This window comes from Eleutherodactylus coqui, chromosome 2, assembly GCF_035609145.1.
Source record: "Eleutherodactylus coqui strain aEleCoq1 chromosome 2, aEleCoq1.hap1, whole genome shotgun sequence".
Lineage (NCBI taxonomy): Eukaryota > Metazoa > Chordata > Amphibia > Anura > Eleutherodactylidae > Eleutherodactylus > Eleutherodactylus coqui.
Window position 1 is genome coordinate 160,495,980 of NC_089838.1, and position 27,865 is coordinate 160,523,844.

The following is a 27,865-nucleotide window of genomic DNA, read 5'->3' on the forward strand; positions in this document are numbered from 1 at the left end:
CTACCGCGATTGTTCAATCAGCATCCGCAGACAGATTGATGCGCCATTTGTTGCTAAAATGGGCCAACTGCTGACAGTGTTGGCTTTTGTGTTTGTGATAGGAGATTGCGGGAACATGAAAGACTGTGAATATATTCCACTACGTGCAGCTAGAGGCTTCTATGGCAGCGCTAACAATATGATGCAGCCATATAGTGCAACTATAAAGCGTGATAACTGTACAGAGGATGGCGGCCTCACACTTGTGTGCCTGGTCTGTACCTTGCATCAGTATTCGTAAGCCCACGGGCGTATGCGTACAACGCTGTAGAGACCGTGTACGGCTGCGGGTGTACTGTGCATGCCCACGAAGCACACAGCCATGCGCAGTGTGACTTTTTACAAAAATTCTGCGCTGTGTCTACACACCTCTGCGCATGGATCAGTGAAAGTTCATTGACTTCATTCAGCGCATATTTACGCGTCCGTGCATCACGCACTTAATACGTAGTGAAAACACGGTCATAGACATGAGCCCTAAAGGAGGCGAGGATCCTGCACACAGCAAGGATTATACTTTATGTAGTATGCTCTCCAGGGCAGTTTTTAGGGAAATTGGTCAATAGCGTGAACACCAAAAAACATGCCCCCATTGACAGGATGCGTTCTCACTAGGGATGAGCGAGCGTACTCGGAAAAGCACTACTCGCTCGAGTAATTTGCTTTATCCGAGTATCGCTGTGCTCGTCCCTGAAGATTCGGGTGCCGGCACGGAGCGGGGAGCTGCAGGGGAGAGCGGGGAGGAACGGAGGGGAGATCTTTCTCTCCCTCTCTCCCGCCCGCTCTCCCCTGCTCCCCACTGCGACTCACCTGTCAGCCGCAGTGGCACCCGAATCTTCAGGGACGAGCACAGCGATACTCGGATAAAGCAAATTACTCGAGCGAGTAGTGCTTTTCCGAGTACGCTCGCTCATCTCTAGTTCTCACGTAAAAAAAAGCACTTTCAGCTGCGACTCTGCCCAGCCGTAGCTATTGATCTTGCCGGCCTTATTGGCAAGATCATGCTTCCATTGGCTGTCACGGCTAGGCAGAGTCTCAGCTACAAGTGGATTTTGTTACATGGGAACACATCCTAAGGCTGGATTCCCATGGGATGTATTCTCGGCAGAACTCTCGTGTTTTTTACGTAGCGAAGAAACGCGAGATTTCCGCCGGGAAAGCACAGCTTCAAAACCCGCAGCACTTAGCCGCGGATTTTGGAGCAGATTGGCCACATGCTTTTCTGTCGTGGCTGGCTCCTCCATAGAGGGGAGCACGGCCGCAACGGAAAAAAAAATAGACATGCTGCGGCCAGGGAATCCGCGCCACAGCGTCGGGTAATGCCGGCTTTGCAGCATTGGATTGGCCATCCTGTGTGGACGATATTTTTGCCACGTAGCTGGGTTATTCCGGGATTAGCGGTCAGGGGCAGATTTGCTGCAGTGAAATTCTGAACGGAATTTCCGCAGCAAATCCGACCTGTGTGAACCAGCCTAAATGTTTCCAATGCCAACAATAATGCTGCTTAATTTGGATAAATTTACATTTCTTAGTATTACACACAGGACCTGGCTGGCAAATTTTAGCTTGGGGGGCAAGTATGTAGCACTGTTCCATGAGTAGAGGCAGACCCTGTAGGTATAAAACTACAGTGCACATGCAGCCCAACCGTGACCCTCCTCTGCAGCTAATGTCAGCACAAATGTGAGACTAGTGGCCACTGTATCTGGGGGTACGCTGGTTGTGTACAGCCAGCTTCACCATGGGGGTCATTCACACAGGCTTTTAGGACAGTTTCTGGCATAAAAAAAGTTACAAGTAAGTATTTACGCAAAAATTTGAGACTCTTAGGCTGCCTGCGCTAGCCTTTCGACATTTGGACCTGGAGCACAGAAACTTGGGTCACTTTAATAGGAAGCTAATTAAAGGGGTTGTCTCGTGAAAGCAAGTGGGGTTCAGCACTTCTGTATGGCCATATTAATGCACTTTGTAATATACATTGTGCATTAATTATGAGCCATACAGAAGTTATTCACTTACCTGCTCCGTTGCTAGCGTCCCCGTCGCCATGGATCCGTCTAAATTCGCTATCTTCTGGCGTTTTTAGACGCGCTTGCGCAGTCCGGTCTTCTCCCTGGTGAATGGGGCCGCTCGTGCCGGAGAGCTGGTCCTCGTAGCTCCGCCCCGTCACGTGTGCCGATTCCAGCCAATCAGGAGGCTGGAATCGGCAATGGACCGCACAGAGCCCACGGTGCACCATGGGAGAAGACCCGCGGTGCATCGTGGGTGAAGATCCCGGTGGCCATCTTGGTAAAGGAAGAAAGAAGTCGCCGCAGCGCGGGGATTCGGGTAAGTAATAAACTTTTTTTTTTTTTTAACCCATCCCTTGGGTTTGTCTCGCGCCTAACGGGGGGCCTATTGAATAAAAAAAAAAACCGTTTCGGCGTGAGACAACCCCTTTAACCTCTCAGTTTAGTTTTGGAAGAAGCAGAAGTACCTCAAGGAAGCCTATCCAAACACGGTGAGAACATACAAACTCCATACAGATCGTGCTCTTAGTTGGATTCTATCCCAGGACCACCAGTGCTGATCACTGAGCCGCCTTCTTGTGTTGTATTAGTAGTTTTGTGCCTTCTTTCCTTATGACCAAATTATTGTCTGACATATTAATGCATTGTTAATTGTTATCTTCAATAAAAACTAATATTTCCAACTCATCCGTCTGAAAGACAACCTTTTGTCCTCAGAATTCTCTATACCCTACACTGCACAGAGCCCTCCACAATTCTTGGTTTACATCTCATAAAAAACCTTCTAAGTTTTGACGGAGCGTAATTATCAGAACACCTTGAGCTGGAGCTTCAGTCAACTAGACAGCTGAACGTACGAATGCTCGCTACAAGAATGAGGGAGGAGGGAAGGTGCTCCAACCAAGGAGCAGTAAGGGAGACCATGCAGACCTAGATTGGGGATAGGAGCTAAATTAGGGTATTTCAGCTCCAGCAGAGGTTGGAAGTATTGTGCTTGGCTCAGAGCCTGTGGAGCAAGGATGTATAAGGGTAAGGCTGCCTGCACACGAACGGTTTTGCATTGCGGAATCCGCGGTTGGCATCTGCACAGCGAATCCGCAGCAAATACCGTCCACAGCATGCTATGGAAATTTGATTCTGTCTGCACATTCGCGGAAACCAATTGCGCTTTCTGCGTGCATAGAAAAAATTGCAGCATGCTCTATTTTCGTGCGGTGTCCATTGAAGTTAATGGAAGCTGTCCGACCTGCCCACAATTGACACTGCAGGTTACGGATTCCGTGTCATCGCCTAGCGACAGCGTGGTAAAAAGAAACATTTTTTTTTTTGCAGTCAATGGAAGCCATCCGTCCCACGATACTTCCGCAGTGGGCACTGCAGAAGTATCGCGGTAAATCACATCACAGCCCAGCGCCAGTGCGTTATGCCCTGCACTGTGCCCAGGTGAGTATAGGGACTCTGGGGGCACTGGGTCTGATTCCGCTGCGATATTTCACAGATGGAATCTGACCCGGCCATGGGCAGGAGGCCTAAGGTTGCAGATTTTCCACATCAAAATTAGCTGCATAGAATCCACAGCATTTTACAGTAAAAGCAATGTGGATCAGAATTGAAGAAATCTCATAAACATGCTGTGGAAAAATCCACAACATCAGTTGACCTGGGCTGCATGTCAATTTACAGTGCATTGCGAAAGTATGCACACACGGGTGTTTTCCTGTTTTGTTGCATAACAACCTGAAATTAAAATACATTTTAATTCAGATTTTATGTAATACACCTGACAAAATAGCCGAAATTGTTACAGTGGATTAAAAAAAAAACTTAAAAAGTAAAGAAATACAAATCTAAAAAGTTGCGAGTGCATTTTCACCCTCTTAGTTCTAATGCAACTAAATAAAGTCTAATCCGACATATGAATTTCAGAAGTCACAATTAGTTGAATAAGATTGACTGTGTGCAACCAAAGTGTCACATGATAGTGTGAGTACACCTATTCTGATTGGTCAGTGATACCACGGAGCAAACAACACGAAGACCAAGTAGCGCTCCAAATAGGTCAGGGACAAAGTTATGGAAAAGGATAGATCAGGGTTAGGTTATAAAATATATCCCAAACTTTGAACATCCCAGAGAGCATCATTAATTCCATTCTAAGAAAATGAAGGGTAGATTGTACAACCATTAACCTGACAATAGAAGGCCGGCCACCAAAACTCACAGACCAGGAAAGAAGGGCACTAATCAGAGCTTCACAGCAGAGAGGTAAGTATTTCCCCTTAGGGCCATTATAAGCTGTACACTCCACAGAGTGGGCTTAATGGTGTGTTCACACATGCAGGTTTTGTTCAGGTTTCTTGATGCAGTTTTTGAAGCAAAAATCAGGAGTGGATCCCAAAAAAAAAAAAGTCGTATTCGTCCCTTATTCTTTCTCCCTTTTTATGATCCTTACCGTGTTTTGGCTTTAAAAAGGTTTCAGAAAATCGGAACAAAACTTGCGTTTTGTGTGAACACGCCCTTATGGAGGAGTGCAGAAAAAAAACATTGCTTAAAGGGGTTCTGTCACTAAAAAAGAAAAATGCTATACTTATCTATTCCTCCCCCATTAGTCTACTTATCAGATCTTCACCTCACCTATCTTCTCCTGTCTCCTGCAGTTCGGGGGTCACTTCACCTCCAGCTGCCTGATTCTGCTCCTTCCTGTAAGGTTAGTACATTAGATTGGCAGTCTGCCAATGTACGTTATGTCACAGCTCACAGGCCAGTAGGAGGACTGCCTATCTTCTTCAGAGATTGCTCATGCGAGCTGTCTCTGAAATAGATTACAATTCCTTCCTAGGCAGTGAAGCTACAGCACAGGGATGTGACCTTCACTGACCCAGCCGGAAGGGATTTGTGATAAGCAGCCCTCATAACAAGCTGGGCCCAGCCTGCAGTGAGCTGACCTGGGGCGCTGGAGAAGCTCAAGCAGGAGAAGATGTGATAAGGAGACTGAGAGGGAAGGAATAGGTAAGTTTAGATAATTTTTTTTAATGACAAAACCCCTTTAAAGGAAAACATAAAACACATCTGGAGTTTGCTAAACAGCATGTGGCAGATTCCCCAAACACATGGAAGAAGGTTCTCTGGTCAGATGAGACTAAGGGTGCTTTCACACGGGCGTGTTTCACTCATGAGTTCCGTCCGACTGAGCTATGGACAATACACGCACGTAAAAAGTACATATGTATTTGAATCTTTTTATTCACATGAGCAGTTTTTCTGTGACCAATCAATGCCTGTCTTATTTTTGGGCAATTATTGTTTGTTGTTCACCCATCATTTTCTGTGGCAGGCAAAAAAAAAAAAAAAATCACATCACACTTGCATGTGCAAATATTGTGATGCAATGCATTTTTCTTGCAAAACGCATGATACTTGTAGTGCAAAATCGCAGGTTTAAGAATGCAATGTCAATCCAAGTATTCTGATGTATACGTCTTTTAACTGTGCTGAATTAGAATACTGACATGGCTCTTCTGTGCCAGTTGAAGCGGGTGTTCAACTGTCTGATAATAGCCAGGCTCCAGCTCTAAAGGCTGGGAGCAGTGAAACCTCAGATTAATCCTTTACATGCTGCAGTCACTCATAGGACCTCTGTGATGTGATCATGGGGTGCCGATGGGTACCTATGGCACTTGGAGTCTTAAAGATGGCCCCATAGGCCAATAAAATACACTACACTACTGCAGTATTTCAGTGTATAGTAGTAATGATCCTGGAGGGACTAAACTAAAATAATAACAAACCCTCAATAGAGCTCCGTTGATAGAAATATATAAATGTTATGGCTACTAGAATGCTTCGACACAACAGCAAATATTTTTAAAATGTTTTTAGGGTACAAAAAGAGCAAACCACAAAAAAAAAAAAAAAATGATATAAACTTGGTATCGCCGGAATCATGTTGAGCCAGAGAATAATATTATATTTATTCTGCATGCTTAATGCCATAAAATAAAAGCCAAAAAGAATCTTGAAATTTCTTTTCTGAATCTCCCCTCCAAAAGCAAATAACAAAAGTTATACAATACATTATATGTGCCAATAAAAAAGGCAACTTGTCTCACAAAAAAACAAGCCCTCATATGGCTATGTCAACTGAAAATGTAAAAAGTTATGACTTTAGGAATGTGACAATGTAAAAAAACTAAAAATTGGTTGGTCATCAGGGCCTAAGATAGACCTGTCATTAAGAGGTTAAAGGGTAAATAAACCTTAAAAAATTATTTTGAGATGTCATAGTCACATGTCATAAGTATCCGTCAGTGGGGATCTGGGTGTTAAAATCCTTACTGGTATCTAAACCAATTGGCAAAACTCCTGGAAGCTCCTGCAGTGATGACATCTAATTCATTGTTCAAGTGACCGCTGCAGCAGGTGAAGTGACTGCTTGTATATTCAGTTACATTCTTTTTCTCCCTCCATTCTAGAAGTCAATGTTATACAGATGTTACTGTAGGGTATTGTATATGCACTAAAATACAGTTTTACACTTGGCCACTAGAGGGCTCACCATTATTTGTTATGTAAATAATAAAGTCTGATGGAAATCTGACATGCTTGTAAACACTTCTCTAACAATCATCTCCAGCACTGTTGTGCGTAAGTGGTATTTGCAGAGAGAATGACGTCATTGGGAATAGAACTGGGATAGGTTTTTACCATAAAATCTATTTCAATTTGGAAAAAGATATCTGCATAAATGGTTAGTTCAGAATAACATCCCAATATTGATAGTGGTGTAATTGGATTTCACCTTTCTAATCCTATTATTTTACAGATCAATGAGTGATGCCAAAGGTTTTGGATGCTTGTGTTCAGCCAAACATTCAACCATGAGTACTAATCTATAAAGCTATATACCAGCAATTGGCTATAACATTAAAGTCATCTAATACTGTGCAGGTCCCCCTAATGCCCCCAAAACAACTCTGACCTGTTGAGGATTAGACTCCACAAAACCACTGATGGTGTCCTGTGGTTTCTGGCACCAAGGCATAGCAGCAGATCCTTTACTTTCTGTAAACTACAAAGTGGAGCCTCCATGGACCAAGCTTGTTTTTTAGAATACTCCACAGGTTTGGATTGAGAAGTGAGGAATTTGGAGACCAAGTCAACACTGTGAACTCTTTGTCATGTCCCTCAAACCATTCCTGAACAGTGTCTTTAGCGTGGCAGTGCACAATATCATGCTGAAGGAGGCTACTACCATTAGAGTATACCGTTGATATGAAGGGGTGATCCACAATATTTAGGTAAGTGGTACATATCCAAGTATTCATTGAATTCAACGCGAGCTGTGCCTGCAGTTACATGTACCTGCCACTACATGGAGGTCAGCGCAGAGGCTTCCTCTCCGACGGCTGTGTATGTGCGACGCTGACAGCATGCGTCTGCTTAGCTGATAGATCGGGGTCCCAAGCGACGGGACCGCAGCTGATCAACTATTGATGACCTATTCTGAGGATAGGTCATCAATAGTATTCTCACTGGAAAACCCCTTTAATGATTGATGCTTTCCATGTATGACTGTGTATAGCTGTCAACAATTGAGTAGGACCACCAACGGGATTCCTAACACCAGAATAAGCAGAGATTTAAATGAAAAAATTAAAGGGGTTGTCCCGCGAAACAAAGTTGTGGTATACACTTCTGTATGGCCATATTAATGCACTTTGTAATGTACATTGTGCATTAATTATGAGCCATACAGAAGTTATTCACTTACCTGCTCCGTTGCTAGCGTCCTCGTCTCCATGGTGCCGTCTAATTTTCAGCGTCTAATCGCCCGATTAGACGCGCTTGCGCAGTCCGGTCTTCTCCGTGTTGAATGGGGCTGCTCATGCTGGAGAGCGCTCCTCATAGCTCCGCCCCGTCACGTGTGCCGATTCCAGCCAATCAGGAGGCTGGAATCGGCAATGGACCGCACAGAAGACCTGCGGTCCACCGAGGGTGAAGATCCCGGCGGCCATCTTCGCAAGGTAAGTAAGAAGTCACCGCAGCGCGGGGATTCGGGTAAGTACTATCCGTTTTTTTTTTTCAACACATGCATCGGGTTTGTCTCGCGCTGAACGGGGGGGGCTATTGAAAAAAAAAAACCCCGTTTCGGCGCGGGACAACCCCTTTAAGGGTTATTCTAATACTTTTTTTAACAAGACTATATATCAATGTGCTCAATACCTCGTGCTGTATAACATGCTGCCTGCAGATTGGACTATGTTTTTAACATGACGGGTTTCTTTTAAAGCAAGCAAGGATCTCCTGACAACTGCCTAAATGTGAGTAGGTCTTCACTGCACACTGCCTTTAGATTGTTGACTTGCTCTGTCTATCTGTGTTCGATCCAGCTGGCCTTCTTGGTTTCTGACTTCAGTCCTGTCCCTGATTCCCTTTCTGTTGTCTCTTGCAATTTCATCCCTGGCCTGGACATTGATTCTGCCTCCATTTCTCCCTCTGAATTTAATATTCTTGGTTGATCTTCCACTGAGACCAAAACTTGGGGATCCGACCAGTTAAATGTTCACTGACTTTTCAAACAATTTATTCTTAGGTGATACAGAGTGTGATAATTAGCAAAAGTGACACAACAATTATCGTTCAAAAGTCGCTCAAAAGACATCTTTTGAGCAATAATCGTTGTGTCTAAATGGGCCTTTAGTTAAACCTGCGGGTATGTATGGGGGTTCTCCCCACTCCCAGATGTCAATGGAAAGAAGGTCATGCATGCTGGATGTCAACTTGCCATATCCTGTTGTTCTCAGGTGAGATAAGCCATCATTAGAGGTGTCTGGCAGTGGCTTATTTATTCTCCATGCTGGTGATGTTAGGAGGAATAGCTGTTGGCCAAATAAACAACTTAACTGGCAGCTGACAGCTTAATCGACCTTCACACTTATCGATTCACACAGTTTGGAAAAGTTGTGCTGTGAACAATGATGATTTTGGTGCCACATGAAAGATGCAATCAACAGATGAACAAGTGTTTCCTTATTTATTAGATGATCGGCAGCACCTTTACATAGGCAGTTGGCCAAGTGAATGAATATTCAGGCGAATGGTCATTCATAATCCTCTGCCTGTGTAAAGGACCCTAAGAGGGGTCTCACACGATCGGATTCTAATTGCCGAATCCGTGATCGCTGTCCATGCGGAGTATCCGAGGAAAAGCGCAAGCATTAAAAGGCACAAACTTTTTATTTTTCCTTTATACTCGCGAATACAAATTGCATACTCCGCAAGTGGAAGAAAAACTGCCGCATGCTCTATTTTGACGTAGACTGAGCGTGGACAGCCTCCAATGGGTATGACATGCGGGTACCCATGTCATTACTTAGCGATGGCGCAGGAAATGCAAACAATGTAAAAAAAAACCCTGTACTGCGCATAACCGCCAGCAAACCGCTGTGGTCATTCGCAATATAGATAAATTAGGCACATAGGGTGATCAGCTAGGCTCACAGCCGAAATCCGCTGCGGGCCTCCCGCATGTGGAAGCTGACCCATTCGTGTGAGCCGGCCTTAAGGTGTAACCTTCAATTATGACTACAGGTGGGGTCACTTGATACAGTATCAAATATTCTAATATCAAAGTGCAAAGTCCACTTCCAGTTAAGGAAGCCTGGTAAAGCACTTAGGGATACTTTGAAACCTGATCTTGAAGCATTTGTTTTCTCTCTCCAGTTGGATTTCATTAACCAAACACACCCTTTATGGCAAAAAGAGGCAGACCACAAAACCCGTGTTCATTCAGAAGGGACAACTTCTCCATCACTGACAGGCAAGGTAGGTTCTATACACTTTCCTTTATTTATAAATATGGATATTTATACAGATTCTTATATATTCAGAGATACACTAACCATATACTATAGAGGCACATGTAATGAAGCAAATTGTACACCTATGTTTATACTATGATGCAACCTCTCAGTGAACAGTAAAGTTACATTTCTGTTGTTAATAATTTTGCTACATTGTGGCCACTACCCCTTTCATAATGTATTTTGTGTTGCAGTAATATAATTTATATTTTATTTAGAATTTAGTTTTAAGCATTTTTTTCCCTTTTATTGTTTTTCAATGTATGGATTGCTGTGTCTCTCTTCAGAAAGTCACTAATGACTTCAGTATGGCTTCAGAAGGTCATAAAACGCCTTGGAATTCGTACCCCCTGTACCAGTTAACTGCCATACTTTGCGCAAATGTACTAAACAGTGTTCTGTTTTTCCTGATAAAAAGTACACATGCTTAGGACAAAATTGAATCCAGATTGAAGCCCTACTATAGAGAGATATATATATAATATATGATTTATGGCAGACAACATTCATGCTGTGCATGACCATTCTTCCTATAACTCACTCACTTAGCTTGGTAGGCATATATTTGTTCGTGCTTAGTCATTATTGACATTACAATTAGTAAAGTAGGGAGGTGGAATTCAAAAAAATCAAGCCTACCTGGTTTACAAGACTAATATAAGTTACAGAACCTCAGATTTATGTCCTAAATGAAAAAGGAATAGAGGCAATCTGGTTCATATTTTGTGGCACTTTCCCAAACTCTTGACATACTGGGACGGTATTTTGACATGTTTGGGAAAAATCTTTGTGGGTCTTTAATAAATCAACCCGGCTTGCTTGGTGATATCTGGGGCCTGATTCTTGGTTATCCTTTCTCTCATCTGATCTCTCGATACTGATCCTTGACTTGTCGATTCCACCAATCAGCAAGTACTCTGGTGATACAACCTAGGTATTTAGAGTAGCTGAAGAACACATCTCGCTTAAAGAGGTTAAAGGGTGAAGACCTATGGTCCTTGGTTGATGCTCACCAGAGTAGCCTCCATAAAGACTGATTGTGGCTGTGCATTTAGCTGGGCAGATTATTACTCCACTACAAGCAATGTCTCAGAATTATATTTTGTTGAAAAAGAATAAATAGAGAGGTACTGCTTGGTTTACCATTTTTTCAGTGCATTAGTGTGTGTAATGAATATATACCGTTTTATGTCAACTTTTCCTGAATCATGAAAATGTAACATTTCCAAGCAGTAGTGAGAATCTTTCACCAGTGAGATGATTTTCAATTATGATATCTAAAATATGCCCTAATAACAGTAAGCTAGTACTGAATTCCCAATGAAGGGGCTGGCACAAATTTGAATATAAAGCTCATCATACACATTAAAATGAAATTGCCCAGTTTTGTTATTAAAAAGATGCTTCTTTCCAACTCATTAGGGATAATGTGGCAAAGGAGAAATCACATAACTAGTTCCTTGACACCTTTCATATGCAAGATGGCTGGGTCCTACACCACATGCACATCTTCTCTGATAGGCTCCTGATCGAGAATTCAAGGTGCTGGTTGTTGAGTTCCAGAAACAGCGTAGTGCTGTTGTGCTACTCTGTATCCATAACTCCTATTGACTTCTATGGAAGGTATGGGAAAGAAGCACAGCCCGCACAGCTGTTTTCATAAGTCCTGACCTTTTCCAGTTGCCGCAGTCAATAGAGGCGGGACAGTGGGGGCCAGAACTAGGGATAAGTACAGGCCCAAGAGATGAAACCCACATCTATTAGAATTTCATGGTGTATGTTGTGCTATGAAAGTCTGACCTTCACAAAAAAGGTCATATAATTATAATACATGAAATAACAGCAACAAGAATCAAAGCTTCACTCCTTCCAGTGCAGGCACACATTCATTATGCATTCTTCTTAAAGTGGATACCCTAGCCATATCCAGAATGCCACTGTCTTATGCCACAATATGACCATATCATTATTTTTTGCACTTTTTTACTGTCCCTATCTATCTTATACCTATGATGTACCCAGCTCCTCTACACATTTGTCATCATCTTTCACTGTCTTAATGCTACTTAAAAAAAAATAATTTGTGTTTCCTTCTCTTTGTAGGTGATATACTCATTAACGTCCAAGTGTTTGATAATGTTGAAGTCTGCCAGCAACCTGCGTCTACTATTATTTTTTGCAGTAATCTTTATCAGCCTTATTAATGGGCAGAGATATAAACAAGCGAAATCGCCTCTTATGCAGAACAGGCCTTTTATTGCAATTTGGAACGCGCCTACACAGCAGTGTAAACAACGATACAAAATTGATTTGGATCTCAGTGTTTTTGATATAGTTGCAAACACCAATGAAACGTTAAGTGGTCAGAATGTAACAATATTTTATCACACTCAGCTGGGATATTACCCCTATGTTACTGATGACGGGGAGTCTGTAAATGGTGGTGTACCACAAAATGGAAGCCTCGCGAAGCACCTTAGTAAGGTCGAACTAGATATTGTTCACCGTACACGAGCTAAAGATTTCCAAGGCCTTGGAGTTATTGACTGGGAAAACTGGAGACCGCAGTGGGATAGAAACTGGGGAAGTAAAAACATCTACAGAGAGAAATCAATAACATTGGTTAAGAATCGCCATCCAGACTGGCCTATAGACATGATCACAAAACACGCCAAGGAAGAATTTGACTCTGCTGCAAGACATTTTATGAGTGGCTCTGTTCTTCGCGCTCGAGAGATCAGACCACAAGGCCATTGGGGCTACTACTTGTTTCCTGATTGCTACAATTATGATTATAAACTGAATCCTCATTCATATACAGGACAATGTCCAACTATTGAATTAACGCGAAATGACTACCTGCAGTGGATGTGGGAATATAGCAGTGCTCTCTTCCCATCCATCTATTTAGACTATGTTCTTCAGTCAAGCTCAAATGCTCAAAAATTTGTCCATCATCGTCTTAAAGAAGCAATACGAGTTGCCTCCATGTCAAAAAGACCACATGAACTGCCAATTTATGCGTATGCAAGGCCATTTTACTCACTAACAATGTATACTTTATCTCAGGTAGGTATTTCTCTTTAGGGTGGCTATACATATTAGAAAAAAGTTGGCCAAATCGGTCAATTTCTGCAGGACTGGCTGATTATATAATCGCTTTGGGAGAGATCTGACTCTACCCTAATAGTAGATGTAAAAAAGGTTTGGGCATGTTGGATCTCAAAATGCCTGATTCTTTGTTCTTACAGGAGATAAGCAACCTCCAGAGGTATCTGGCAGCGGCTTATTCCCCTTCCTCCATTGAGAACATATGCACAACTTGGCTGAGGTCATTGAGCATGTCTATGGGGGTGGAAGGAATATCTGTCAGTTGAACAAGTGTTTAGCTGAACACTATCTAAGCTGTGTGCCACCTTTCTTTTGTTGGAAAACACACACTTTCTGCCTCCTATGATTGCTAAAGGTTCATTGGCATGGATTGATAAGATGATGTTGGAATGTATGTAAAGGTCTCTGAGTATTTGTATGCTTGAGGCAGCAGATGAATAGTGATATATGTTAATATGGCTCTGCAAAGTTTCTCTATTGTCATGACTCATAACGTAATTGGATTTCAGAAATCCATTAATCTCATTCACTTATTTATTATTATAATGATTGCACAAAGAAAACTAATATTAAACTTCCTTTCTCTCAAAGGAGCTTTTATACGAGCTTTTAACTGAACTGGAGATGACCTTGCCCGTGTTCATCCATCTGCAGGATTTTCTCTGTGTTACTAAAACTAACCTAGAGATTCTGCAGAGCACCCAAATTAATTTCTTTCTGATCCCCTCCATTTTTGGTTGACAGTGGGGGTGGGGTTTTACCAATGCTGCAGGATTAGCTTTACTGATCTCTTTTAGAACAGTGGGAAGATGGCATCTGCGTCAGGCTGTTTATAGCAGAGTCAGGTGTGAGTACAGTGGGTGGGGAAAGGACAGCTGATGACACAGATAGAAGTATTCTTTACACTGATGTAGCAAAGTTTAACTTCAAGCCCAATGCACACTGCCCGATTCATATTGTGAAATCCAGACCGGGAGTCCGCCTCCGGATTCCGCAGCAAATACCACCCATAGCATGCAATGTAAAATCGGGTTTCCATTAATACGTGTGGGAAACAATTGCGATTTTCCGGGCGCGGGGGGAAAATCGCAGCATGCTCTATTTTGAGCCGGATTCCAAGCGTATGGCTTCCATTGAAGTCAATGGAATCCGTTCGATCTGCGGCCTGTCCACAGCTGTCACTTTGGACGGGCCACTGAATCCTCGTGAGTGGCTAGGCCTAGCGACAGCGCAATGTCATCTGTACTGCGTACGTGCCGAACGACCCGCAGGGGTCACCGGTGGGGCACCGGGTCGTATTACGCTGCAGGATCCTACATGTGGAATCCGACTCGGCGGTGTGCCTTTGGCCTGAGTGGGATAACTTTCCGCAAGAAGTTTTCTTAAGTCATTAAAAAGCCAATGTTCTTTTGTTTTAGCACCAAAAAGCCTTTAAAAAGCAATAGAAATGATTAACAAACTGTGGCAAAAAAAGTTATCATAACACATTAAGTTTAGATTTAAAGGGGTTGTCCAAGTATAAAAAATATTTTAAATGGCTGTGCATTGTAAAAAATACCTTTCTTCTTACCCCCGGTAGACAGCAGAGCTGCTCCGGTGAAGACCCCTCTGTCAGCACAGACTGGAAGTTAGATAACCACTGCAGCCAATCAGAGGCCGCAACGTTACTGTCCATTCTCCTGGCATCGGTCTCCTGACTTTTGGTCTGTGCTGACAGAAGGGTCTTCACCAGAGCTGCTCTGCTGTTTACCAGGTGAGAAGAGAGGTAAGTACTGCTTCTTTTGTTATTTTATATCATAACTGACAATTTAAAACATTTTTCTATACTTAGACAATTCCTTTAAACTCAGCTACATCTGTATATTTGGTACAGTTTGGTTTCAATATGAGTCAGAATAGACATAACAAAGGAGATGACATTAAGCGATCGTTGTTTAAATTGTTTCTCTGTGTTTAGCGTTTCATTTACTTTGCTGACCAAGGAGAACCATATTATACTATAGAATCCCGCACATCACCTTGACAATTCATATATAAGCAATATAAACAGCAGTGTAGCCAAATGGTATTACATTACCTCTGTAAGGCTGTTCCACCTAAGGACAAGAAAAGTTATCAATCTTTCCTTTATGCCTTTCCTTCTTTTCTGTATCCACTCCTAACTTTGGCTCAAAAAACTGTCTCAATGTATACAACCAAAAATGTATCAACAATTGCATGTGTGAATCCTGCTTAAAGGAGTTGCACCAAGATTGACTTTTATCACCTATCCATAGAATAATGCCTCATGTCCACGGGCGGGTCGGATTTTGTGGGTGGAAGCCCACTGCAGAATCCCACCCTGCCCGCAGCATGAGTACATTACTTACCATTTCGGATCCTCTGCATGGCTGTACGCATCGTCCTTCTTCTCCTCCGTGGATGTGGACGGGCGCGCCTACATGTGTGCACAGTGGAGATTTTTTTCTCTTTAAATCTTCTGCATTCCTGCAGGATTCGCGGCACACCTGCAGTGACAGTTGTAGGTGTGCCGCAGATCGGACGGCTTCCATTAACTTCAATGGAAGCCGTTCCTGTGGGATTCGCTGCAAAATGGAGCATGCTGCGATTTGTTTTCTGGACCAAAAGGTCCACAAAACAAATCCGCATGCTTTAATTAAGCTGCGGGCGCACATGATTGTCTATGGGCGGCTTGAACTGCAGATCATCCACGCGGGTACACCACGCGGATTCCGCAATTCATACCTACCTGTGGATATGAGCCCTAAGTGATTTAATTTATGGGAGTTTCACTGCTGAGACCCCCACAAATCCAGAAAAGAGGGATCCTATGTCTACCTCTCCTCCTCACTGTTCATTGGCCCCACCCACAGTGTGTAAAAGGTTTGATGGAGTGGGGGTCGCACATATGTGGTGCTGCTTCATTCATCTTCAATGGGAATGCTGGAGATAGTCGAGGCTTGAACTCAACTACTAACTTCAGCCCCACTGAAATAAATGGAGGGGCACCATGTATGTATGACTGCTGCTCCATTTAATCTCCACATCCCTGCGGGGGAATTCTGTGAGGCCGCAGTGATGAGAAGAGGGGGAAACGGGACTCTCATTCTTGGGATCAATAGGAGTATCAGTGGTGAGATTCCAACAGATCAGACTTTCATCACCTGTCCTATGGATAGGTGATAAAAATCAATCTTGGTACAACCCATTTAAAGGCCCATTTAGACACAATGATTACACTATGTAACACACTTTTTGTCATTAGCAAGTGAGTGTTATTTCCTGCTTTCTTATGTCTAAGAAGTTTAGAAAATGACAATTATACCTTCCAAAGTTTGGTTTGTGCTCAGGAGAATGAGTTTTATATTTTGCATATCCCCATATATGTAAATGGGTAACAATTTTTTATTTTTATAAACAGACAACATCTAGATCAAAAGTAATGTTTATTTATACTTCAAAACAATAACAATATTTACAAACGTGTGTTTTTTCTAGATTTATGATTGCATGCACAACACATTCCCGAATGAGTCCCTACATGTAGTCTGCCATCATGCTCTCATTGTACTGCCCTTGGTATCGATGTTCAAAGGGCATAATATCTTGGTGGAAGCATTCGCCGTGCTCCTCTGAGTATTCTCCCATGTTCCGCTTGAAGGTGTCCAAGTGAGCATCAAGGATATGGAGTTTTAACCCTTTCCAATCCACTGTCTGACGTCTGAAGACATTATGATTTAAGGCTGTACAGCTCCGATGTTGGAAGACGTCCGTCGGAGTTCTCTTACTGTATATTGCCAGCCTCTCTGCTGTCAGAGAACGTCCAACGTGTCACCTCATGCAGTACTGGCTTTAGCCAGCAGATAGCGCCGTTGTATAATAGCAGAAAAAGAGTAAGCCCCCTAGGAAAACTAGGATACAAATTAGATGAGAAAGGGTTAAAGACATCCTGCAACCCATCTTGCCATAGTTCTTAACCAGAGTTTCAACCGGCTTCACATAGTTGTGGGCCTTGTGATTCCCAAGAAAACCTTTAACTACTGCAACAAAGCTGTTCCAAGCTGCATTTTCCTTTCTGGTCAGCTTCTTTGGGAATTCAGTTCACTTGATGAACTTCTTTACCTGTGGTCCATTGAAAACACTTGATTTTGGCCTAAGAGAGCTTTGGAAAAAGGTCTTCTAGGTGTTTGAAGGCTGCTGAGTCAGTGTTGAGAGCTTTGACAAACTGTTTCATAAGCCCCAATTTGATGTGTAGTGGGGAAATCAGACCCTTTGTAGTGTCTACCAGTGGCTCCCACTTGATGTGTAGTGGTGGCATCAGCACATTTTTAGTGTTCAACAGTGGCTTCCACTTGACATTTTTCTGTCCAACTAAAAACTCCATTCGCAGTGGCCAGTCCCGCTTATGGTAGTGTGAATCAGTGTCCCTACTGTCCCAAAGGCAAAGATAGCAGGGGAACTTCGTAAAACCACCTTGGAGACCGATCAAGAATGCCACCATTTTAAAATCTCCTATGACCTCCCACCAGTGCTCATTATACCTCAGTCGGTGCAGTAAAATCTTTATGTTTGCATAGTCCTCTTTGAGACGCACTGAGTGCACCAGGGGAAGAGAAGGTAACGTGTTCCCATTATGAAGCAGGACAGCCTTGAGGCTCTTGCACGAACTGTCAATGAAAAGGCGCCACTCATTCTCACTGTATGTGATGCCGATTGCATCAGAAGGAACTCTCACATTATGGCAGAAACATAGTCTATCTTGACTAGTGAAGAAACTTGTAAAAACATGGTAGCGCTTCCTCTAGTCTGTTACATGCACCCTTTCATCCAAAAGGTTCCACTGCTTGTGCCTGGAGGTCAACAGCTCAGCATTAGATTTTGTGAGTCCAAGATGTCTAATCAAATCATTGAGGTCACGTTGATTTCGGGAAATATGGTACTTTGTCCACAGCAGTGTCAGTGAAATCAGCATCTTCAACTCCATCACTGTCTGATTCGCTACTTTCATAGGATCTTAACTGTTTTTTTGCTGCTAGTGGAGTGGGCACTGGGAACTCTGAACTGTGTGACACTTGGATGATTGATGAAGGAATGTTTGGATTGGTTGTGCATTTTTACCAGATTGGCGTTTTGAAGGGTCCACCATGCGGAAGTAATAGTTGCTTGTGTGGTCAGTAGGTTTCCTCAAAATTCATGGAATTGCAAACCTCATGGCCCTTTTCTCTTCTCTGCACCATTCTGCAGAAGAACAAAATGAAATCAATATAAAACTAAGACATCTAGTGAGCAACAACTACCTTAATTTTACTTTACCTTCTAGAGTTCTTTTGCAGTTCTCGCAGGTGAAATGAGGTGCCCATGTTTTATCCTGATCGCCAACTGGCATTCCAAAATATGCCTTGTAGGCCTCACACATTCTCTGTGATGCTTGTACGGAGTACTTTTTCGCTCTTGTCTTGAGAAATTCACCACAGACATAGCGAAATGAGTCTGCTGGATGTTTGCAGCTTCTTGACGCCATTTTATTTAACTAGGTAAAGTATATATGTATGACAGCATGCAAATGTATAACATAGTCACATACATGTAATGTGAAAATATGCAAATTCCACATATGAATGTCCTGTCCACAAAAGAAAACGTTTTACAGCATAATTGCCATTTTCTGTACTTTCTAGACATAGGGAAACAGGAAAACACAATTAATGCCCAAGGACAGAAAAAAAGTAAAAATTTGTTACATAGTGTTATCGCTCAAAAGAAATCTTTTGAGCGAAAACCATTGTGTGCATTTATACGGCAAGATGATCGCTCAAAATTCACTCAAACGGCAGTTTGAGTGACAGTTTTGAGCGTTCACTTTGCATAAGTGTGTAAATGAAGGCTCACATTGTATGTAGAAGACAAGTGGGACCGCTATTTTCTGTATACAGCTGTTGTCTTCTCGGAGCGCTCAGCTGGTATCCAGCTAAGCGCTCCGAGCTGGGTATGCAGAACACAGCTGCAGCGCTGTCTTCTGCATACTTCGTCTGTGTTCTTCGAGCGGGATACCAGCTGAAACAATGGTATCAGCTGAGAACTCAGCGTGTGGCACTGATAAGGCTCATCGTTCTCATTCAGCTAGCTGAAAGAGAACGGTGAACGACTCGTTAACGAAAACTGCACGATGTCCGTGCAGTTAGATCTAACGATTCTTGCTCAAAAGATTGCTGTAATGAAGAATCAGTCCTTTATGTGGCATAAGAAATCTGATTTTTTTTTTGATTATTGTAGATTGACTTAGTGCATACAATTGGAGAAAGTGCAGCAATGGGTGCAGCAGGTGTTGTACTGTGGGGAGGCAGTGAATACTCAAGTACACCGGTAAGAATATTCATCCTAAAAAAAAAATAAGTAAAAAATCAATAAAGAGATTTTTTTAGTATATTCCATTAGAGCCACTGTGTTTCCTTTTGCAGGACAGCTGCAATCTGGTGAAGAAATATATTGATGGACCATTTGGACATTACATAGTTAATGTGACTGTGGCAGCTAAACTTTGTAGTAAGGTCTTGTGTAACAAAAATGGGAGATGTGTAAGGAAAAATCAAAACTCAGCAGCTTACTTGCACTTGAATCCAAAGAATTTCAAGATGAAGTCCCATGTGTCCGGTAAAGGGCATTATGTGACTGGGTACCACGGAGAAGAAGATGTCCAGTACATGAAGCAGAAGTTTGTGTGCCAGTGCTTTGAAGGTTGGACTGGAATCTTCTGTGAATTCCCACAACTTGAGGACATACTTTTGAAATCACAAATCTTACCAAATGGATCAAACTTATCATTCTATTCCTTTAGCTTTTTGTTCTACGTTCCTCTCCAAATTATCATTTTACTCCAAGCTTATCATTATTGAATGCTCTAACTCTTAATTTAGAAATATGTCACTAAAATTATAGGTTTGATCTACCCAACAGGACTTTGCTGGCAGATTTTGATTTGGGAAGCCAAAACAAGTAAATATTGAGAAAATTACGCAAATTCTGGGCATTTGTGTGATGCACAGAACTTGCGCGATGTATTAACCCATTGTTTCCAATGGGTTAATTTACACCAGTGGTTTTCCTCTCGCATCGATAGTGCAAGGCAGAAAAACTGAAGCAGTAATTCACAAAAATAGGACTTGCAATGTGCAGTGTCTTCCGCATCATACAGCACTCAGATGGGGTGTCCATGTCCTGTGTGATGCGAGTTGTACTTGAGCATTTCGGTGCAATTTGCTATCGGCCATGTATAAACAGCCCTAAAAAGAATCGCAACACAAAATAAAAATGCTATATGTTAGTAAAGCTGAGGGAGCCAAAGTTTGATAACCATGGTATGCTTGTTTTATGCATTTGGCAAAAGTGATAACAGAATGAACATAAAGCCATGTTGCATGTTACTTTTCAATTAGCTTGTGAGCAACTGACGGTAAACTGTCACAATTGGTCATCAGTTTCTGAGAAGCTAATTCAAAAGTGACAACCAATAAGGCTACATTGCCTATTGCAAAAATGTTTGTAGCAACTAAATAGAAGTCAACAGTAAGTTTGTAAGTTAAAAAAACAAAAACAATTAAATATTACTGTGCATCTACAGCATTTTTACATTTTTGCAGACATAATGCTGGCAGTCTCAAAAACTACTCTTGGATTTTGAAATTTCTATCGCAATTGGAATATAATATAGAAACACAAATTTCAAATGGTAGTGACTAGAGAGGAGCGAGCACGCTCGGATGAGTCAGTTACTCGAGTGAGCCTCGCTCTTCTCGTGTAACTGCATTCTTGTCCGAGCGTGCTCGGGGGGGGCGGCGGGTGGTAGCAGGGGGGAGAGAGAGAGAGAGATCACTCTCTCCCCCACTATTGCAGTACAGTTTCCCGCTGGATCCGTGGCACGTCCGCAGTGTCAGCTGCGGGTGTGCCATGGATCAGACGGCTTCCATTGATTTCAATCGAAGACCAAAAGGTCCGCAAAACAAATCTGCATTCTTTAATTAATTTGCAGATGCTAATGTTTCCCTATGGGCGGCTTGATTTGCAGATCTCCCACACGGGTGTCCGATGCGGGTTCTGCAAATCAAACCTGCTCATGTCCATTGGACCTAAAAGAAGGAGGAATCGGGAGCTGCCGGAGGACAACAGAGTCAGAAACTCACACAGAGTCATAGCTGCAGTTTCTAGAAAGTGTGCTGGAGTAGGATCTATACTGCTCATAATGTCCTCTATACTGCTGCTTTTGTGTGTGAGAATTATAGATAGGGAAGCAGGATTTCCTCTTATGTATATGTGCAGTGTATGGAGACATCATAACAGCTAGTCTCCATCTACTAGCTAAGCGACAACTGAAAATTAGAGATGGAGCTTATTCTGAAAAGTTAAAAAGACTCTGTCACTATATTTTTGCAGCCCCCTCTAAGAGCAGCACAAGGTAATAACCGACTCGCTGATTGCAGTTTTATGTCTGCTGTATGCATTTGTAGATTACAAGAAACCTGCATTTTATTAATAGTAGCCACATAAAGCAATACTACAGAAAATATGAGTAGTCCTGGATATTCATGGGCTGCAGGCTAGCCACACCCATCCCATCCTCCAGCCAATGAATGACAGCTATCTATGCACAGTAATGGGCAGACAACAGTCAATCATTATCTGGAGTTTGCGGTGGGTGTAATTAGCAGGCAGCTTATGAACATACAGGACTAGTTCTGGGTCTGGATGCTACTATTAGGCTCGGTTCACACGGGGCGGAATTGCCACAGAATTTCATTTGGACTTTCTGCACGGAAATTCCGCCTGCAATCTTAAGCCCGAGACTAAGCAGCAAAGTGGATGAGATTTGCAAAAACCTTGTTCACACGTTGTCGGCATTCTGTTGTGGCCAAGCTGCACTGAAACTGCGTGACGCGGAATTCAAATCTACGGCATACCAATTGTATTGCCATTTCTGCTGCGGACTCTCTTCTCTCTATGGGGAGAGATTCCAGAATACAGGCAGACAAGCCGCTTCAAACCCGTGCTGACATTCCATGGGATTCACGCCCCATGTGAACCCAGTCTTAAAATGCAAGTTTCTCCAAAACTACTACACAGACACAGCAGACACTGCAATCAGTAAGCCAGTCACTAGCTTATGCTGCTCTCATAGAGGGCTGCTAAAAGATGGTGACAGATTCCCTTTAAGTATGTTGTAAGTGCACCTGAGGCCTATAAATGTAGCACATGATTCACTCTCTTCCTCTCCTGTTTAGTCACTTAGGGTAAAACTCATTTATAGTAATATGTAATTAGCAAATCATCCTCCCATATATAACCTTTATAAGTACTAATATGACAAAAAAGGGTGACTCATCTGTATTACACTGGATATATTGCAGTATTATTAGAACACAAAAATGTATCTCCAAAACACAATACAAAGAATCTATTTGCCCGAGAGAACCTGTGAAAATACAAAGCCCAGTTTTATCCATAGTTATCCAACACCCTTTATGACTTATATGAACCAGTGACTGCCCCTCAGGCATAGTATTTGGCATCCCTAGTATGGAATATCTCCCCATGTCTTAGAATGATTTTTAGACTAGAACTGCTATACTTGGTTCAGTCTCGGTGGAGGAAAAAAAAGAACATGTAATACATCAGAATGGAATGGATTACAAGACTATGTCTAAGGCTTAGAGACTCAACATTCTTTATTGTTCTTTGGACAAATCTGTCAAAATCGTAACTCCTTAGATAATAACGGTCCCATTATGTCTGGCATTAAACAAACACAACATTACACAGCATCACACTCACAGCCAAACATGGGGTTAATGAGAAGTTGTGGAGATGCTTTGCACCTGTTGAGGAGTACCTGTGCAACACTGTTGCAGCGCGACTGCCATGTCAGGCAGCTCTGGACTGATGTCACAATGTCAGTCCAGGCCATGTGACTGCGGCGTCAGATGTGATTGGCCAGTGGGGAGGTTAGTTCTCTAGCCAGCCAATGAGCCTTCATTGTAGGATATAAATTCTGCCTCCTTCTTTCAGACAAGTCCCCGGCAGGGGCGTAACTATAGAGGATGCAGGGGATGCGGTTGCACCCGGGCCCAGGAGCCTTAGGGGGCCCATAAGGCCTCTCTTCTCCATATAGGGAGCCCTGTACTATGAATAAAGCATTATAGTTGGGAGCCCTGTTACAAGTTTTGCATCGGGGCCCAGGAGCTTCAAGTTACGCCTCTGGTCCCCAGTGTCCATTCTTATTAATCCAGTGTAATATCTGCTTCTTTACTGTTGTTATCATTGTTATTTACATCTAGCAATTGACATCCCATTGCGATACGGGAACAAATTGCTCTTGTCTATGACCCCATGGAGTTCATATTTGTGCGAGATTTGTGCATTATCCTCACCCGTGTGAAGGCGGCCTTAGGAAGTGTTTTTCCATATTATTCAGATAGGGTGAAATCTCCCTTTTCCCATTATTTACTTTTGTTACTGTCAGTTTTGTTCTCTGGGTTTTTACATGGGGTGTGTGTCCGTCCTTCTGGACAACTATTATGCGCGATCCGGATGAGATGTTTGACATCCGGCTCATATGTAGCATCTCCCTCAGGATATGGAAAACATGTCTACCAGGGATATTGACATGTAGCATTGCAGCTAATCCATTAGTTAGCAGCAGCATTCAGAACATCTTTGAATTTGAGGCTATCAAATAATACACTAAAGTTTACCTACACACCTATGAAAACTACAGGATCTGTAGACACTTTCACATAATGTGTCACTATGTCAATATACAACAATTATAGAATGTGTGAAAAGTCACATGTATTGTAGCTAAATGTATTACACCTGACTCTTGGTATATTTTAAATGTAAATGTTACGAAACACATCAATGGGTTATTTTGTGCCCAGAATATTGCTTGTATGTATACTGGCATGTACAGTAGTAACAATATTGGAGCTATCTCATTGTTATTTAGCTATGTGAGTAAAGTTCTATAAAACTGTTTATATTTCTGAGCAAAATGTTCTTTTTAGGGTATTTCCATCTCAGCACTTCTTAGCTGAGATGAGAAACCCGCAACCGTTTTCCTGATTACCTTGTTGGGTGATGCGGAAACAGCTGACGCGGCAGCCATACGCTCTTTCCATAACTACCATTGGAGTGAATGGAAGTTACAGAAACAGAGTAGCACAGAGCTCTACACTGTTACCATATCTCTTGTGTTAGGAGAATAGCGTAGTACAATGAGCTATGCCACTTCCATAACACCCAGTCACTTCAATAGGCGTTATGGCAACAGTGTAAGGTGCCACCGGTATTAGTGTATCTTGACACCACCAGAAGTACAGGTGGAGCCAAGATACAAGGAGTTTGACAGAGGGTTCACGCCCCCTGTTACTGATTGGCTGTCCTGCATTCTCCCCATCCTCGCCCTCACAGGTCCTGTATCCACTTGCAGAGTATATGATTCGGGGCCTGCTGTGCCTCTTCCTGGCTGCAGTTTCCCACCTTCTGCTGCTGATTATCCCCGGCGGATTCATGTCGCAGCTGCTGTGCCTCTGGCAGGTGGCAGAGACCCAGCTCCGCACACCCCACAGCTGTGATTGCTGGCGGACATGTTTTGCCTCTCCCTACCGCCAGTCTCCCAGATTACAAGCATGCCGTTGGTTCGCCGCCTCCTCCCGCTGGCGTCCTGACCTGTGAGGGTGAGGACGGGGAGAATGCAGGACAGCCAATCAGTAACAGGGGGCGTCAACCCCCTGTCAAACTCAGTATCTTGGCTCCACCTTTACTTCTGGTGGTGTCAAGATACACTAATACCGGTGCCGCCTTGGTTGTTTCCACGAGGTGGTCAGGAAACCAGCCGCGAGTTCCTCATCTCATGCTGAGATGCGACAACCCTTTTAACTTTGTATGTGCTTCACAGAACAGTTGACTGTCCAGCATTTCCTGGGTCTGATCTTTGCTGTCCGGACTCATAAGTGGAAACAGCATGGGATCAAGCAGAATACCCCATGTGCACCACTGTGAATGCTGCAGTCGTGAAGGAAGAGTGCCCAGAGTATGAACACCACATAGCTAACGTAACCCCTTGCAAATTGACAGTTTTCAGGTTTTTTCATTTCTGCCTGTCCATATCCACAACTGTTTTGCAGGACAAGTTGCATTTTTTATGGTACCATATAATGTAGCATACAATGTATTGTACAACTTTTAAAAACGTTAAGTGAACTGATAAAACACAGTTGAGCAATTGTTTTTTTTTTTTGGAGTGGTAGAAGAGACATATTAAATTTATCTCGTGGGTCAGTATAATTACAGCAATACCAAATCTAAAGGTTTTTTTTCTGTTTTACTAATTCTAAAGAAGAAAAACCCCTTTGTTTAAAAAATGGCTTTCTTTGGCCATCTTCTGACCCCCAAAACTATTTTTTATTTTTCCGGCAATGGGACTGTATGAGTATTTGTTTTTTTATAGGGCAAGCTGTTGCTCTTAGTGGCACCATTTTTGGACACTGGATATTAATGTTTACCTCTTATTTTCTTCCTCTGACACTCAGCTGGCCAGACATATGCATCAAAAACCAGGCAGCAACAGCTCACTAACCCCATCTAGTGTCGTAATTTAGGAAATGTTTTGCCAAAAAATCCACAGTTGATGTGCACAATACTATTGATAAATACTTCTAACCTAATTATCAGTAGGATTTAAATAAATTATTTCCAAAAATCTTTTCAGTCAAACTAAAGGGCAGATTTCCACTGGTTTGACGTCCACTGCCTAAATCTTTTGGTTCAGTAGTTTTTCTTCAGTTGTTTTACCATGAAGTCTGATTCGTGACATCTCCTCCCAACAGTTGATGATGTGTGTCTGCTGCTTGAACTCAGTGAAGCATTCAATATAACTCTTATCTGAGATGTTGTTAACTTACGATATCTGAGGCTGGTAACTTAAATATACTTGTCATATGCAGTAAAGTTGTCTATTGTGCTGTCTTTTCTGTGGCAGTCCTCATTACAATTTGTTTCATCACAGTTCTTAACGGGGTTGTCCAACTTATTTTTCAGCCCCCCTTCCTGCTCAAAACTGTATTCTAACAAAATGCTTACTTTGGTGCTGGAGTGCCGCTTTAGTGCTCCGGTGCCATGGCATCTGACTCGTGATGTCACCAAAATATTTACTGGATGTCACTGATGACATATGATTAGAGATGAGCGAGTATTCTCGCTAAGGCTAACTACTCGAGCGAGTAGTGCCTTAGCCGAGTATCCTCCCGCTCGTCTCTAAAGATTCGGGGGCCGGCGGGGGAGAGTGGGGAGGAACGGAGGGGAGATCTTTCTCTCCCTCTCTCCCCCCGCTCACCGCTGCAACTCACCTGTCACCGGCGCCGGCAGCTGAATCTTTAGAGACGAGTGGGAGGATACTCGGCTAAGGCACTACTCGCTCGAGTAGTTAGCCTTAGCGAGTATACTCGCTCATCTCTATATATGATGTCTGCAGCAGTCACCTATGTAAACAACCATGTGACCACTGCAGCAAAAGAAAACAGAAGACCAAAGGATCGGAATGGCAGTGGGGGAGCAGCATGGTGGCGGAGAGGTGAGTATTGGTGTTATATTTCTATTTTCCTGCTTCAGAATTTTGCACCAGTTTTCTGCTCTGCAGGCCATATCTGTAATTCTCAGTTCTCTCTGACCTAGTGAAAGGAGCCTGATGTTAGGCTATCTTCTACATGCTATGCAGAAAATATAGCAGATGCTGCTCTCTAACTCACTGCAACCCACACACAGACAAACATCATGTAGAACACCAAAGAGGTACAGAGCAGAAAGGATGGGATTCCAGTAGCTATAACACAGTAAACAATGTTTCTGTTAGCTGTAGTATCTGTCTGAGTTCACTTCTTCCTCTCCATAAACTTTAAAGGCAGCATGAGTCACCACCTACTTCTGCTTCTTATTCTCTGGCTTATCTCTGTTACTAGAGGGACTTCACTTGACAACAGGCAGTGGACAGCAAATTGAAACAGAGACCCTTAAGGTACCATTACACGGGAATAGCTGACGGTTTACACAGGCCAATAGTTGTTTGGTTTTTAGGTGAGCTAAAAACCAGGTGACACGACAAGTGAGGAATTTCTCGATCAGTGCGCTGTTGGTGGCTTTGTGTACGTGGGATGACTATCACCCGAAATCGCTGTTTCCAGTTATTATTTGGGCCATAATCACGTTGTGTAAAGGTGGACAACACTTTAAAGGGATTTTCCATTAAAAAACTTAATTTTATGTGAATTGAACTTTGGCTAATTATCACATTGGCTATCACATAAGCACAAGTTGTTTGAAAAGCTATTGACCATTTAAAATAATTTTGAGCTTTTAAAGGGAATCTATCATTATGTTTGAGTGCCATAAGCTATGTTATTGGGCTGAAATGTGAGGGAATGGGGGGATTTTTTAAAAACTCAATGGGTGCTCTGTTCCAGCGCTATGTCCCCGCAAAGTTGAAGCGTGCACACAGTGTGACACTTTTCAGCTAGCTGTGTGCGCACTCTTTCCCATTCATCTCTATGGAAAAGTGCACACACAACTAGCCGAAAAGAGTCACACTGTGTGAGTGCGCCGGGTAGGCGGGGACCCAGCACTGGCACAAGGGACCCAGTAAGTATGAAACAACACTCTCCAGGCTCCCTGTTCCCTCATGTTTGAGTCTCACAATGTAGTTTATAAGGCTCAAACGTAATGACGGGTTCCTTTTAAAACTTTTGATCAAAATGTCTCTGAATCAAACGCAAATAACAGGTCTGTCCAAACTTTTGATTA

The 27,865-nt window shown here is 42.8% G+C and overlaps 1 protein-coding gene across 1 annotated transcript; it reads left to right on the top strand.

Moving 5' to 3' along the window:
* Positions 1-9,818: 9,818 nt before the first annotated feature.
* Positions 9,819-26,077, top strand: HYAL4 (hyaluronidase 4). The gene is made up of 4 exons (XM_066591857.1): positions 9,819-9,872; positions 12,014-12,979; positions 19,295-19,384; positions 19,480-26,077. Exons 2-4 carry the CDS (start codon positions 12,047-12,049, stop codon positions 19,912-19,914), a joined length of 1,458 nt encoding a protein of 485 aa, XP_066447954.1. The 5' UTR covers positions 9,819-9,872; positions 12,014-12,046; the 3' UTR covers positions 19,915-26,077.
* Positions 26,078-27,865: the final 1,788 nt, after the last annotated feature.

Bases quoted from the DNA above. Each gene is read 5' to 3' on its own strand.
- HYAL4 (XM_066591857.1), top strand. From the start codon at position 12,047: ATGTTGAAGTCTGCCAGCAACCTGCGTCTACTATTATTTTTTGCAGTA. The intron at 12,980-19,294 runs GTAGGTATTTCT...TGATTATTGTAG, and splicing joins CAATGTATACTTTATCTCAG to ATTGACTTAGTGCATACAAT. The intron at 19,385-19,479 runs GTAAGAATATTC...TTCCTTTTGCAG, and splicing joins GTGAATACTCAAGTACACCG to GACAGCTGCAATCTGGTGAA.